Source organism: Myzus persicae, unplaced genomic scaffold (assembly GCF_001856785.1).
Source record: "Myzus persicae strain clone G006 unplaced genomic scaffold, MPER_G0061.0, whole genome shotgun sequence".
Taxonomy (NCBI): Eukaryota; Metazoa; Arthropoda; class Insecta; order Hemiptera; family Aphididae; genus Myzus; species Myzus persicae.
This window is the reverse complement of record NW_019101784.1, coordinates 42,016-59,247: the sequence shown is the minus strand read 5'-3', so window position 1 is coordinate 59,247 and position 17,232 is coordinate 42,016. Positions and strand designations below refer to the sequence as shown.

Sequence of the window (17,232 nt, the reverse complement as noted above, 5' to 3'; positions counted from 1 at the left end):
GTTAAATATTATATTATATTTTATTTTATCCTCATGGCATCATTTATTGTATTAATTGTCGGTAATCGGCATCATATTGAAGAATACAAATATTTTATCATTGATGTCTGAAATATGTTAAATAATTCATCAATCTCTCAGTATTGAATTTCGTAACTTAAAATTCATTGAAACTAATTGCGAAATGATCCTCCCATTAATATTAATGCAATGTTAAGTCAATATACTTGTGTTATGAATATTTAATTATTCAAATAGAAATATTTTGAGCAATTTTTGTTGAATAATTCGTGTAGTATAATATATTATATATTAATTGTTCTACTCGAACTTTTGCATCTGTCATTGATATTACGTTAAATGATCACACTACCAAAATATGAAATTCATTATGCTAAACAACAGTATTCAAATTTGTATTAATCTAAAAGAGTTTAAAATTTAAGTATTTTCACTAAAAAAAATGCAATTTGCGTTGTATATTTCTATTTAGATAGATACCTTTGAAATTAAATGTAATTTTATTCAATTTTTCAGACGTGGAATTTAGAAATAACACCAGTGGAAGCATCAGACGCTGGTTTATACGAATGTCGTATAGCTACACATCCAACGACTAGCAATTTTGTACATTTAAAAGTCACAGGTTAGTAAATTGTTGTTTTAAGTTAAGTGTAAGCAGATACCGGCGGGGAATGTGTAATGCATTTATAATAACTCATCGTATTACGGTTTATCTGTATTAAACACAACATATTATATACAACATAAATATCAACGACGATTCAAAGTGTTTAATTGATATAAAGATATTTGTGTGTTCAGATGTCAGTAATTTTGAGCGACCCTGGCATAATACTGTTGACTGTTTTTATGTTTGAGCAAACTATTTCATCCATTTCATCCATTTCATCCATTTAAAATGACTACTACAAAAAACATGGACGAGTTTTCCTAAGTTTGCGTTGACATTGATGGATAATATGAAATTCTCGGGAGATCGAGCGAAGGCGTGTCATTCTATCAAATTTTAAGACGAGAGCAAAATATATGTATGACGAAATATATATTGTATCATAATATTATATACCTAATATGGCGGTTCACTCCACATTTTACTTACATACACATAAACTGCACAACATATTGATCCGTATGTCGTGATATTTGACAGTGCATACATTGATTCATAGTTTAATTTAGAACTATTGTACACTTTTACGAATGAAGCTATCGAAGCGTACTCTCATTCAGTTTTTCCGATAAAATTCCTGCCCATAAACCTTTATTTTATGTTCAAACATTTCGTGAGCTTATGTTTCTTTACCAGTAAGCTAAGTGGCCAAATCCGAAAATACCACGAGGATGTACAGTTCAAAAACAAATATAACACACAACATGCAGTTAGTTTACTGACTCATAAGTAATAACTCATAACCTATTATGATAACTTATGTAACCTAATAGTTCTTTAGTTCTTCGAAAACTATTTAAGCAAAATATAAAAATGTACAAAATATACAGAATCATGAGTAAACTACGCATCAATATTCTGAATTTTCATTTTACTCGTCACTAGATATTTTGAATCAGTCTATTAGTTTCCATATATCAACTCTAAAAACTCTCTAAATATAGTATACGAAATAAGATTAAATACTATGTATTAGATTTTATATTTAATATAACATCGATTTTAACAATTGACTGCCTTGTGTATCACAAAAACATTATGTCATACACGTCAGACTTTCAATTATTGAACTTCAAATTTCAGTTAAACTCACCAATTTCGTCATGATTATCACATATATGATAGTAGGTATGATACAAAACATTTTTCGAAATTATTTATTTATCTATATATGTAGAGGAGTTACTATTCCAGAAGCTCTTATAAAAACTTATCAATTATCATATATGTCATATGATACTCAGCCGGGTTCATAAGCAGACTACTGAGAGTGTTTGTATGATAAAAAGGCGTCCGTGGCAAGATCAGTGAAATTAGTAGGGCAGACCACTTTTTAAGGACTTTAATCATTAGTACACAGAATTTAATAACTCAGAGACTATTCGTTTGAATTTATATATTTTAAAAACATCAATATTTTCAAAAAAATCATCCACTTAGTAATTTACATATTATGATAAGGGTGGTACTCATTTTAAAAATAATCCTTATCCAAACACTTTGGCATACAAAAATCAATGTAAATATACGGTTGAAAAGTAAATTTAAAAATTCTAAAAATCACAATTTGAACGTATGCATTATTAAAAGATAAAAGGGAGTGACATGCTCGACGAGTCACTACATATATTTTGAGTATAAGAGCAAGAGGTTGTCTTTTTATACTCTGCGTTCTAAAATAAATGAAATTCTACGGCACGCAATAAGCGTTTTGAATTTTTTTTTTTCTTCTTCCTTTCAGAGGCCAGAGCCGAAATCCTCGGCTCACCGGACCTGTACATTATGAGCGGCAGCAGCTTAAGACTGGTGTGCCGGCTACAGGGGTCAACGCAAGCCCCGCTGTTCGTGTTCTGGTATCATTCCGATCGGATGATCAATTTTGACACGGATCGGGGCCTGGTCGTGCACATCAACAGCACGGAAAGCGACCTGATTATGCCGTACACAAACACGTCGGACAGCGGCAATTACACATGTCAACCACAAAACATATCGCCGGCCACGATTCACGTGCACGTGCTTCAATGTTAGTATAATATTATATTGTACTATGTAAACATTAAACGTAAACATCTATGGCGCCGGTGAAGCCGGTTCGAATTCCAAGTGGCGTATTCGATGGTCAGGGATGGAGGGGGGATGGTGCATGAATACACTCCATTTCTTTTGGGAGTTGAGCTTTGGTTTTTTTAATTATACAAAATTGTCAAATTAGCATTAAATAAATAAAATAAAAATATTATTACCAATATAAAAAAAAAACTCAAGAAGCCGCTCCATTGTGGGCCCTGGAAAGGAACACGCTCCGTACCAAGAAGGTATTATTAAAGAAAAATGTAAGCCTTCCCTCCCTCCCAGATGCGTTCAGCTACTGATACGCCAAGGAGGGTGAATACGTACATCGAATAATAATACTGTGGAATGCATGACGGGTTCACATAGGCACCTACTTCCAATATTCTCGTAACTGACACGACGAAACGACATGGTTATGTATCTATGTAGGGACAGATAATATGCGTTCTCGAGAAATAAATAATATTTTTTTTTTCTAATTCTTCAATTGGTTATATGACTTTTATGGTCCTATCTATTGTGTAACTACCCTCCAGAAGTGGGTACGGCAGTACATTTTTTATTACTTTCTGCACCGTAATTGATTAGACAGTTCTAGATAGCATAATTAACAAAAATGATTTCGTTTCACGAGAAATGAATATTAAAAACAAAAAATGAATTGGTTTAATGTTGAAATAAGTTTTCTAAGATACCTATATAGGTATATAGGCACCATTTTAATTAATTGTACAGCAATTTTTATTCTAAGTACCGGCTATTTTTCTTCGTTTCAGTCTTTTATTTGTTTATATTTTACATTTAATTTTACAGTTCTTCAAATTTAATTTTTCATATTTAATAATCACAAACACTGCGAGTGAACTCGGCAGATGTCATAACAATCATAATAAATTATATTAATAAGACATTTTAACAAAATATTATTAGCAAAATACACAAATACTAATTTTACATTGGTTTCAAAAGTTTCACTTAATATTATAGAATATATTTATTCTTCTTATTTTAAAATAGTCATGAAACTTAAAAATAATAGTTACTTTCAAATGCATGACTGTATTATTTTATCAATATTATTGTATTATTAGGTTAATCATTATGTTTTACCAAATAAATAAATAATCTAACATATTTTTTGTTACCAAGTAATCATACAAAATTAACAGTAATTGAATTTCATTGAAACCAATTAATTAAATGGCTCTGAGATTTCGTACACGTTATTTAGTTATTATTGATAGGCACAATAGTTTATATTTTTTATCTCAAAATATATTGGTTTATGTTCGTATTTCCGTTTTTACATTCAGTACATGTTTTATTGTAACGCAAAAGGCTGTACATACATATAACTATAGACATACCTACCTCTCTAGTAAGAATTTTTTGGCGCGGAAATATCCAGTTGATCCACCGGATCAGCTGCGTTCAATTTTCAGCTCGACCGAATAGCGATAACTAGCAACTCCGATTACACGGTTTATCTATTACTATGTTTTTTCAAAATCCTCGCCAAGTAATTCTCATTTTGCAATTTAATTCAATTTAAGTAGAAATAATCATGTCAGAATTTAAGCATCTATCTCTTAATTTGTTTTTTAAGACACCTTATTTCTAAAGAAAAACAAACTATAGATATGTACGTCATAAAATAATATAAAACTTAATAATAATTTGGCTCTAGTTTTTAACATTATCTACCTAGTAGGTGTATTCAAAGCATTGATTTTTTGAACTAAAATAAATATCATAATATACGCATTTTAATATTTTATTTGTCTCAAGTATTTTTTAAGAGACTATAAAATATTATATTTATAAAAATTCTTAATAGTTAAACAAAAAAAATGTAGTAAACATTTATTTCATTCAATTATACGAAAACACAAATAAAATAATTACAATAATATAGTAAAACTAAATTAATTAAAAATTGGCGGGTTTTACCCATATACGTAAAATAGTTTTTAACAATCAGCTTTTTTTTTTTTTAATACATTATATGTCTTGCAAAAAATAAATAGTAGCTAAAAGTGATTGGAAATTTAGTCAAAGACCGCAGGTCTATTAAATACATAATATTATAAATATTTATTTCAGTAATTTTTATATTAAAATGATCTAATCTTAGCATTTTATTTTATTTATCTTCAAATATAATTCTAAACTGCTTACATATTGTTCTTAACTTAAGTGCGTTTTAATTTATACACATTTATATGATAATATGTATAATTTAAACTTCATTGAAAATAATAGTTTTATTTGAAACAGTAAGACGTACATTATTTATCTAGTACAATTTAATTTATTCATGAATATTTAACACAATTAAACTATGGTAGTTAAACTATATTGTGATCACAACTATGGATGACTTGAATTAGTTTGATTTTGTGTAATTTTGGTGCTAAAAAATATACATGAATCTGATCATGACCGGTTATAGTATTGAAATTTAAGTCATAAATATGTGTCAAAAAATTACAAATTTACAATAATGCTAGTATATTAGAGTAAAACGTAGGTACATAGAGTATGAAATAGAAGAGTTACTTGTTATCACATTTTTCATTTCATATTTTATACTAAATTAATATTAAAACATTGTCGCATTGAATGCAAACTACCACTACTTGGTACGTACCTAATATCAAAACATCAAACTTCATAATTATAACATACATTCTGATAATTTATTCATACACTGAATTTGCATACACAATTATTATGTTGTAATCAATTAATTTTATTTAGTGAGGTGTTATGTGACATACGTGTAACGAGTAACAAATATAATAAATTTAACTTACTAAGAGTAAGCTTATATTATGAAAAAAACATAATATATTCAAAATATGTGTAAAATATGTCGATCAATCATGAAGTGTTGGTTTGATTGATATATTATTAAAAATTTGTACCTAAATAGTATAATATGTTATTTTTCTTGATATGGAAAGAGTGTAATAGTATTCGAAAATTTAAAACTATGATACACTACTATTTGTCAATATTTAAATCGTTTTAATTGCATAGATATAAAGTTTATTGATTTGTCTTAGAGAAATATTTTACATGAAATAATGTGTTAGGTATAAAATCTATACAACAAATTATAAGGTCGTAAAAATAATTAACTTTATTCGTGCACTAATGAAATTTTACTGTCGTTTGTGTCAGAGAAAACAATAATTATACACTGTGCGAGAAATATCGCTGATTTAAGACATAATGGAGCGATTTAGTGACCAAATTGCATGTTGGGCTAAAATTATGTTTAAACGAATTAAGAGAGGTGTCGAACAGTATACATTATAATATATGACTCGTTCACTCATAAACGTTGTTCTACGCTCTTACACGAAATTATAATATAATGTAATAATAAAATGCAATATTTTCGAATTTTAATGTGAATAATATTATATTATAATGTTACACACTTTTCCTTTTTGTTTTATGTTTTATTAGCTGAAGTACCGGCGGCCATGCAACACGGGGTCCGTAGCTCGACTTCTGGGTCATTCGCCATCTCCAATTGTGCTATGTTTACAATAATCTATATGCTTTTACAAATGTTAAGCTAAAATGGACTGGAAATTAGTGGGTCTTAACTACTATTATATAAATATTATATTATTTTTTCCATCATGCTAATAATAATTATACATTATGTCTTCAATGTAAATAATATAATGATTATGATGTATTATACTATTACAGTGACGTCACTATCATATTATACTAATCGATGTATATAAAACTAAAAACAAACAAATACAGTAAAAAAAAGAAATAATTATTATCAGTTTGTTTGCGTAAGTTTATTAACATTTTATTTTGTACAGGCGAGTGTGAAATTAAGCTTTTAAAATATTTAAATTACATTTTCCGTGTTGTTAAATATGAAAGAATTATTAATGTTTATGTTTATTGAAGTTTTGTGAACTATTCGTTTCAATAAGCTCCGAAAAATGTTTACTAAATTAGAACTAAAGTAAAGAAAACCTAACTTTTTCATCAATCAATGATACCATAATTGCAATAAAATATTATTTAAAACTATCTATATTCCATATATACGTAAGTAATCATATCAAATGTTTAATTTGAATATTATCACAGGAAAAGTAAAGACAAATATAGTAAATTAAACGAAAGAAAAATTGACATAATTATTTTACACAGTTATTGGATTTTTTTTAAACTTAAGAAATTAATATTTTAATTTTTGGAAACCTAATAAATAAAAACAATTTTTTAATTTATTAACATATGTATGATACTCCATAATATCGTAAATGGAAAAGTCGCAATGAAAAAAAAAAATGGCTTTTAGGTGTATAAGCAATATTAATGATCGGCCAATATTTTCTATAAGTGTAAAAAAATTAACCAGTTCACATAGATTCAAAACATTATTGTTAAAACATCCAATGTTAAGTTTATTAGATACTATATCATAACTTAAAAGTTAAAACTATTATTAATCATAACCATGAAACTTCGACTAACATTTAACTGAAGTAAATAATGTAACGTAATGGTTAGGTTGTACATAATATAATATTATTAATATTATGTTTTTAGTTTCATCACAAAAGATTGCGAAATTGTTTTGTTTCGATAGAAGTTCTTAACTGATGGCTAACAATAATATTCCGCATACCAAACAAATATATAGTTTACTATCTTAAAATTGTTCGAGGGTTTGTATTTCATGATATCCGTATGTAAACAGTATTAACCAATTTTTGGTTCATTGGATACGGTTTTAATTAAACCATGTTCCCGGTATCAAATATTTGAAGTATTTCACACATTTACAAGAATTATTATACATCAGTTATTTTCTAAACATATTAACACAATTTAGTATGTTTCCCAAAAATATTGTATCTACCAAAATTATTTGAACAAGTCAGTTGTGTTCAGCAGTTCAAGTTTCGTCAAACACGATAATAATATGTACAGTATTTGGAGACACTTTAAAACAAAATCAGTTAATAAAAATCATCAAACAAACTTTGTGTTTGATTACAAGCGTATTATTTAAAATTCATAAACCTGAAATGTATTATTTGAGTTTGCGTCACTACAAAAACAGTATGAATTTTTATTGTACTCTTGTATTTATAATTTATAATTTTTTTTAAATTTTTTTTTTATTCGTCTACAACAATTTTACAGCAGTTATTTATAGTTTGTACCTATGATACATTTCATAAACGATTATGTTTCCTGTACCATACATATTTTACGCTGTTTTACAAAGTACACTCTACGATATACTTTAATTGATCGTGACACAGGTATGAATATTATTTTTTTTTTTTTTATTAGTTAAATATTTAACGTCATTGAGAATGCAATTATTTAATTTATATGACAACGCTTTGAGACCACGTTTTATTCACATGAATGTGTTTTGAGATTTTCTTCCTTCAAAAAAAAAAAGATGACTAATTGTTCAAAAAAATATTCAATATTATATGATTTTTTCGAATCGGAGTATAAAAGATTAAACTATATTATATATATTAGGTTCTCTAGTCAGTTCTCTAGTAAAACTCCATTTATATATTATCATGTTGCAGTAAACGTATTTAATGAATAATGCACGTCATGTTAAAAAGAGGGAGAAACCCGTAAATAAGTAAACTTTAACGGTAGGAACATTATTCAATTTACCAATACTCGATGTAGAATAATAGTCTTGAGAATATTAATACACTTCTTTATTTTTTCCAGTAAAAAGGGTGTAATAAGGTAAAAAAAACATACGCATCAAGGGCATTAACTGTAAACTGAGTGTATTTTTGTGCACTCGTTGAACCGATTAGTTAAAAACTTAACCCACCCTTTGGAAACTTTTTTTTTTTAACGACTGGTATCCAAAATTTTTTTTTTTAATATTAGATATTACGTAGCTAACTACACACAGAGAAATACTGACAAAACAATTTTTTTTTAAATCATAATGCGTTAAATACAACATTAATGACGCCAAGTAAAGGCTTTTATTCGATTTTCTGGTAACGAAACTCAACATCGAAAACTAAATACATTTACATGTAATTAATCTGTATAGGTATGTCAAACACATCTATTATAGTTCCGTGATTATAATTATTTTAATTATTATAAAATGACAATACAAAAAAAAACAATAACTGTACTTATGATTACTTACGTCAAATAATCTTCCGGGACGGTGTTCCGATATGTTTCAGACAGAGTAGACGTACACGTCGTGTATGCGTCTCTACCCGAAAACATGTACCTACGTACTTTTAATGATAAAAGTACAATGTATTTATTAAATGTAATAATACTGTTATTTTATAAATTATTATTATTATTATAACGATGGTGTAATCATATTTTAAAATAATTAAATAAGTTTTTTTTTTAAATGTTTGATTGTGTTTAAAACAATATGTACAAATTCCATTCCATTGTAAGTACGAGTATTATGTAAAAATATTATTTTAAATATACAATTATGAAGAAACAATTCATCAATGGCTGGGTTTTATTTATTGTTATTAATTACTTATATATACATGATTTCTATACGCATACATTTTAGTACGTTATTATTTTTACTAAACGATTTATGTTATGCATGTGTAATTATTACAACTTTTAATTAATTAAATTGTGTTTCATCAAAGTATAAATGAATCTCGACGAGAAACTTACAAATATTATTATCGCCTTGTGATATTGGTTAAACAAATATTTTAGCATACCTAATATTATAACAGAACATAGTGCCATTTTGGCCGATATAATCATTATAATAATTTATTATAAGCCTGAATATATTGTACATCGAATCGTGACTGTACGTTTTTATTTTTGTGTAAATTATAACAATTTTGTTGGATTTTTATTTATATCCTGTGAAAATAAAATAAATTATGTTAAAATGAATTGTTCAATTTGTTCGAGTCTTTTGGGGCGTAAGGAACCGGAAAAAAAACAACATCTATAGTTTTTCCGCTTATTGTTATATTATAATATACAAGCATCGAATCTTTTTTTCATGGTAGAGAATGTTCGATTTTGAATAACAACCATGACAGGGAAACGTGATGGCACAAGAAAAAACGAATTAACACATTAATCATACGTCGGCGAAGTGATATATTATTTTGAGCTCAACCTTGTCTGACGGCAGAATCGGAACCAATTTTTCGCTTTATATTATGCACATTTCCACTAGCTAGTTCCATTTTTCATAAGAGTTCACCACATTTTTAACATTTGTCTTACTCTATTTATCACATAAATCTTTATTTGAAAGATGCACTATATAAGATGTACTATTAAAATACAAGAACCTAATTAAAACGTTGTAGAATAATACATTAAGTTGAAAATAACGATATAAAAATATAATTTGTATTGTATTGTGTTATCTAACACACATCATAATAAACATTTTATTTTAATTAAAAAATACTTAATATCGAATAGTGAGTACATATCAAAAATATAAAAGTATCAAGAAATGACAATTTGGATCTATTTTTTACAGGTTAGTACATTATACAATATTTATTTAAATTTAATATTATTTATAAATTAATATATAATTATATAACAACTCGGTGACAACTTAATATTATTATATCATGTTATTATATTAAAATAACTTAACATATTTAAATTAATTTATTTGTGCTAATTTCAAAATAAAACTTAAAATTGGTATATATATAAAATACATTTTTTTTAGTTTTATTTGTTTCGGGTATGTTTTTATTATTTTTTGATACTGTATGACAGATTTAATATTTAATTTTACATTTAATAATTTATTTGCAATTAAAACACAATTCAATTTAATATAACACATTTCGTAGCATCATTAAGAAATTAAAATGGGTAGAGAATTACTTTATAGTTTGAATAAATAGTCGTAAATATGTAAGTGCATATCATAAAGAAACGTATTTAAAATGGTACACTGTTTATCAGAAATCTGTTGAAAAAAAACCACAACGACGTTAATTAAAAAGTTATTAAAGCAATTAAGTGATAGAATATTATTTTTTTTATGAACAATATTGTAAGGTACATCAATATTACAAATAAAATTCAATTTAAAACCAAACTCATTGATGTACAATAAATTGGGAAGAAACTTTAAAAAATAACGATTAATTAAGTGATTATTAAATGCATATTTTTGAAACTGATTTGGTTTTAATCAACAGGTGTCGTCCAGGAAATATGAGATAAAAAATACAATTTTGTAATTATAATTATTATTATTTCCGACCCTTCAGCGGACACACTTATCTGAAAAACGTGATTAAAACTATAATACAAAATTAAAAAAGATAGCAGCTGTTTTTAAACATTGAGAACAAATGACAGATCATGACTTTTTAATCATATCGTCAATTTTTAAATTACAATAATATATTAGTAAATATAAAAAGTCTGTTTTTAAAAAACATTTTCTTACCTAATAAGATGATAGATTGTATTGACTTTATAATAGAATATAGATTCTTGAAGATTCAGTACTGAACCTATGAAAGATAAGCGTGGTGAACGCATTTCTGAATCAAATAAAAAAAAAAAAAATGATAATCTTTTTTCTACTATACCTAGGTATTTTGTCAAAATATAATTTATAAAATATGATTACATTGCTTCTGAAACTTAACCACTGCTTATTAAGTAACTATCTTGCAGTACAATATTTCAATATTTGGATTTGAGTTTAATCTAACAATATAGTACACTTTTACAATATGAATTACAATTTGCGATCCATTTTTTTGTACAAAACACCTATTTGCATTAAAAAAATATTTGGACAATAATTTACTATTTTATTTTTTAATTTATGTATTACAAGATAATTTCAAAATGATTTAACAATAATTTTAAAATAACTTTTTATCAACATTTCTCATAAAAATCAGTATTAAATATTTAAAAACAGGCATTATGTTAAAAAAATTTTAACATTAGGTTATAATATTATATGTGATGTTTTTTTTACAATTCAAACAAGTTCCGTATATTACGAATACTTATGAACCAAGTTAAAACAAAACAATATTCTTCTACAACTTAAAGATTACGTACATATCATTCGCAGTGAGTAGTGACCCAATAACAATATGTTTAAAAGCCCCTGTGCGAAAATCAATGATTGAACAACATTTCAAATATTCATAAATAGCATGAAAATATCCTAATTATTTTGAAATTGTCAGTAAATGATAGTATGAATATTAGATAAAAACTTTGAATCTCAATAGTTATTCATTTTTTTAAAATTTCAGTTTTTCCCAACACGTTATTTTGATAAGTACCTACTGGTAATCAAATATAATTGTCTAACAGAAAAAATTGTAATGCTTAACATTAGGCTATTTACGCCTGAAAAAGGTGATTGCAAAAAAAAAAAAAAAAACAATAACAAACCACATGCATCTTTCAAACACTCATGGAAATTATGAAACTACAGTTATATTTTCATCACTAATTATATAATAATATTGCTAATTTCCAGTACATATAAGATATCCAGATAATTGATAAAACGATCGATTGTATGACATAAATTAAATAACCATTTAAATAGGCAACGCCAAACGAATCAACTCACTATATTGGAGCACTGTGACAGAGGTGGGAAATATGTATCTTCTCTACACTTGTCACCATCAACTAGTGACTATGTGGTACTTTGACGCTTTACGTTTTATATAATATAATAATATAGTTAATTATCTAATTAAGTGACATAATTATTACGATGTTTTTAAGTAAAACAGTTTGTTATCTTTAACCACAGTCAATGCATCGTTTGAAACGGATTCATGCCCTACGATAATTTTTTTTTTTTTTCAAAATCACCTAACCGTTTCAGCCAAAAACATAATAAAAAACTAGACACGATTTTAAAAAAAGCCTCGTTGACATTGTATACATTTGAGCTGTACAATTTACATTTAGCGCTCGCATCACATCTCCCGAAATATCGACAAACTCGTACAGCTGACGTGCTCACGTCGTGGCTATTATACGGATAGTCTCTGGAAGTGGGAACGTGCTTGGTACAAGAAGAATATGTGACTACAAATAATAATATAATAATAATATATGCCTCTATGTGTATGAGTTCTTCGTCCTGACACATTTCTAGACGCGACACAATATTTATAATAATGTATGGACGTGTGTGAATTATAGTAAGTATACCATAGTCCACAATATACACATTTTATTATTATAAGCTTATATTGCAACTCTATACCGACTGGCATTGGCGCACCGATGTAACCGACCTATGTATTTTGCCCACTTAATATATTTTTTTTTCAGTCTCAAACAAAATGTCTATTTTTGTAGAATTTTATTGCGTTTTTAGCACTTGATATCACTAGGCGGAGATCGTACACTCTACTCGAACTTTTCTCAAATTATTTACAAAACCAACAAGATATTTTACACTTGACGATGGTACAAATCATTATTTTGTGTGACTTGTAATATTATAAATATTGTAGAATATATATTTATAAATTAGTAGATATTAGTCAATTTTTAGATTAAATTAATTTTTCATTTACGCGGCAAAGTGGAACATCTCGTTCCAGGAATAAAAATATTTTTTTTTTTTTTTCATCTTCATTAAACGTATTTTTTATATTTATTATAGGTATTTGGTTTAAAGTTAATTTTTTTATGTGGTAGAATAATAATAATAATAATTTATTATTTACTTCCATGTATTTGTTCTATTATTAATTATTGGCTAATTTAATTGGCAATATGTAGGTGATGAAGGAAACGAAAATATACCAAACTAGGGGGAATATAGTTTTGTTAAATCAGTTAACCTATTAAAATTTAAAATTTGATTATATTTCTGTCAATGGACATCCATCGACAAATAAATTACCTACACAGCTCACAAAGAATACAAATATTCAGAAAAAACGGGATTTTTAAAATGAACCAAATAATACCTATAAATTTATTTATATGTAGTACAGGTATTGGTTAATTTTAAACTTTAAATTTTATTTTTACTAGGTTTTACTTCAGTCACCCATATTTCTATAAAATTAGTTATCAATAAAAAAAAAAATTATAAAGTTCAAGTTTATGTCGGTCAAAGCTCAAAAGTTTAGCCAAAGACAATGTTATGCCAAACCACCAAGATTAGCTATTAATTATTTTACTATTAAATATCCTCTGTAATTTTAATATCACTAAATATTTCTACATAATGCATTCAGAAGGTTAGGGTGTTGGTTTATACTATATTAGTAATTGTATTGATCCCAAACTGATTAAGCATAGGAACTATAATAACTATAATAATAATCTAATTTCCTAGCTATAACCTGCTTTGTGTCGTAACCACGATGTAATTAACTTTATTTCCTTGTGTATTCTGTGGAGCACGTATGATGCATCATCAATATGTATGTACACGAACTTAATGAAAAACAGAAATTATAATAACATATTTAAATATTTTATCATAATATTGCTGTATATCACACAAAGTTCAGAAAATATAGTTGTGGGCCATTGGTATTGGTTTGAATATTTGTATACATTCGTATGGTGGCTCGTTTTTGACCAACATAAAACAAAGTTTTTTGTATACAGGTTTTGATGCAAATAAACAATGAGTTCAACTTTCAATCACACAAGTTATTGTTAACACGTCATAATTTTACTAAAAAATTTCATTTTACACAGGATCATTTTTAAAATAAAATGTATGCCTCCTACACGCAGTGTGGGTATGGCAAATGTATGGTTTAAACAAACAATTTTAATTGTTAACATTATCCAGTTAATATAAACATAAAAAAAATCATATGATGAAACATTCATTATATTTTATTAGAACAAAATATGAGAAAAACAAGTGAACGTCACAATACGAATCTAAAAATAAATTAACGATTGATCTATATATATACCTGTATAGTAACTATATAAAAATAGAAACTCAAATTTAAATTAATTTAAACATATATATTTAAATATTGTTATATTAATATTATATTATGTATGTAATGTGCTATGCGCTTTAAAATTAATTTTAACCGACTCAATTGTCTTCCGTTTTATTTATATATTTTTTAATTAATTCAAAAGTTTAAATAAACGGCACTTTATTTCATTACACAATAGCATTTTATTCAGTTTAATTAACCTCCATAGTAATTTCAACTAATTGTTCGCTAATAAACTCTTTCTCGTGAAATATTGTTCACAAAAACAAACTATATTACGGAACTTGGTTTTTTCATTCGATATTTGACTACATTAAATATATAATATTTGACTTATTGAAATATGGTAAAATTATATTTGAAATAAGACCCATAAGTACACTAGTTTGAAATATATGTATACAATAATTTATCATGCATGTAATAGTTATATAAAGTTATATGGCAATTAAAATGATAAAAATGTTAATTATATGTTTATTAATGCAGTTGGGTAAAATAGAATTGCATAACAAGTTGTGAAAATATAGTAAGTCATGAAGTTGTACATTTGTTTAAACATTAATATCAGATATCCAAATTCAAAAACTATGGTGAAAAAGTTCAATGCAAACAAAATAAAAGTCTGAGAGAAATACCTCGTTATACTTCATTGATGTGCTGAATAAGTAGTAGTGATACCTTATTTTATCGTTATTTTTTTTTTTTAGATAATTTGTTATTATTTTAAACATAAGTTATTCATAATTATTATACACAATAGGTATGTAAATAAGTGAATTTAATAAATATAAACAATATATGTTAATAATGGTTAGTAGATGTATTTATGTACTTGCAGAATACAAGTATATTTATTTCAAAAATTATTTATAAATAATTAATTACTTACTCTCCCGGGGTTTATAAAAAATTCATTTAACTGCATCCGTTAATAATATTATTTCACATTTAATATGTGGCAATGTTAAAGTACTTAATCAGTTTTCCCCATTACTATTTTTGAGGTAGATATCTTAAAAAGACTGTTTAAAAATGAAAATGACCTATCACTGGTCTCTGTAGTCATCACGAACATTGTAGCATTTGGAGTTGTTTAAAGGTAGTAAAAATGAGCGGATTACAGATTGTTATAATTAATGAAAGCTTAGGGTGCAATTATTTTTTGGTTGTCTACTTATAATCATTATAATTGAAGGTTGTGAAACACGAAAATTAGCTACAAATCACATGCAGATCGATACAATCCACACTCACTATGAAATTACTCTAAACACAATAATAATCTTATGTGATTAAATTTCTAAGCTTTCAATAAGTACCTAGTTACCTACCTATTAGTTAGTTACTATACTTAAATTATAATTTTGAAAGTCCAAAAATAACCCAGAAAATTAAATGCATAAGTATCACTATAAAGTGGAAAAGTAGGTAATACCACTCTGCTGTGCATTATTTGTCGAGATGGATCATAGTTATGAAATGGTTAAATTTCAATTCAATGATATGAAATCATTGTACACGAATTATATAATAATTGTATACTATTTTAGCGAAGACGATTTGTGCAACTATTATTGCTATTAAAGAAGGTAATATTTTTATTAATAATACAGTGGTTGAAATAATTTTTGACGGAAACATTGCATTTTAAAATGTATTGTGTGTTAAAAATATAATAACATAATATACAAGTATTTTGACCCAGTGAAATAAATTTTTTTATCGATATTAATAGAAAAAAAATCGTTGAAAATTTAATTTTTAAAACGTTGTTAAATAGCTCAAAAAGAGTCAACATAATATTTATTATATTTTATCGTGCATAAAAATTAATTAAATAAGTATTTGATGAACAATATTAAAGTAAATACTTAATTTCATAAGTTTTCGAATACACACACAAAAAAACAACAACTGATTTCGTCAAAAACTGGTTTTGAGTACAAATCTGAATTTTCTTAATTGTCTTTCGTTTTTCTCGAAGTTTTTCCCGAACAATAGGTTCACTTTTTTACCACAAAAGACGCTGTTGTAGAAAATCGAAGCATTATTCTTACTCTCCCAAACAGTGATGACAGATTGGGAAAAAACACACATCATTGTAAAATAAATACATTTATAGCTCTTCTCAAAATCTAAAATATGACATGTTATCATGTAAGTAATATCATGCAAAATGATCATAAATTATAATGTAATAAATACAAGATCAATATCTCCCGCAATGTACTCGTCCATAAAAGTGTCAAGGAGGGATTAAGAGATGGTTAAACACCTAAAATACAACGCCACCACAATATGTGAGCCGCTTGTCAAAGGTAACTCTTAGATATTTGCTCGAAGTAAAATTTGAGATTTGTGTATCATTAAAAAAGATTTTTTTTAAGAATCATCTTTCTCTTAAGAATAAGGTTATGTTAACTGATCTTGCCTCAGTCA

At 26.3% G+C, this 17,232-nt stretch overlaps 1 protein-coding gene across 5 annotated transcripts in view; it reads left to right on the top strand.

The window, feature by feature from the left end:
- Nucleotides 1–6,437, top strand: part of LOC111030415 (igLON family member 5-like) — a 174,462-nt gene extending 168,025 nt beyond the window's left edge. For all 5 annotated transcript variants that reach the window (XM_022309887.1, XM_022309888.1, XM_022309890.1 and 2 more), the window contains 3 exons: nt 538–646; nt 2,436–2,720; nt 6,248–6,437. In XM_022309887.1, coding sequence (XP_022165579.1) covers nt 538–646; nt 2,436–2,720; nt 6,248–6,363 — 510 coding nt within the window. In that variant the 3' untranslated portion in view covers nt 6,364–6,437. The remainder of the gene's footprint in view (nt 1–537; nt 647–2,435; nt 2,721–6,247) is intronic.
- Nucleotides 6,438–17,232: the final 10,795 nt, after the last annotated feature.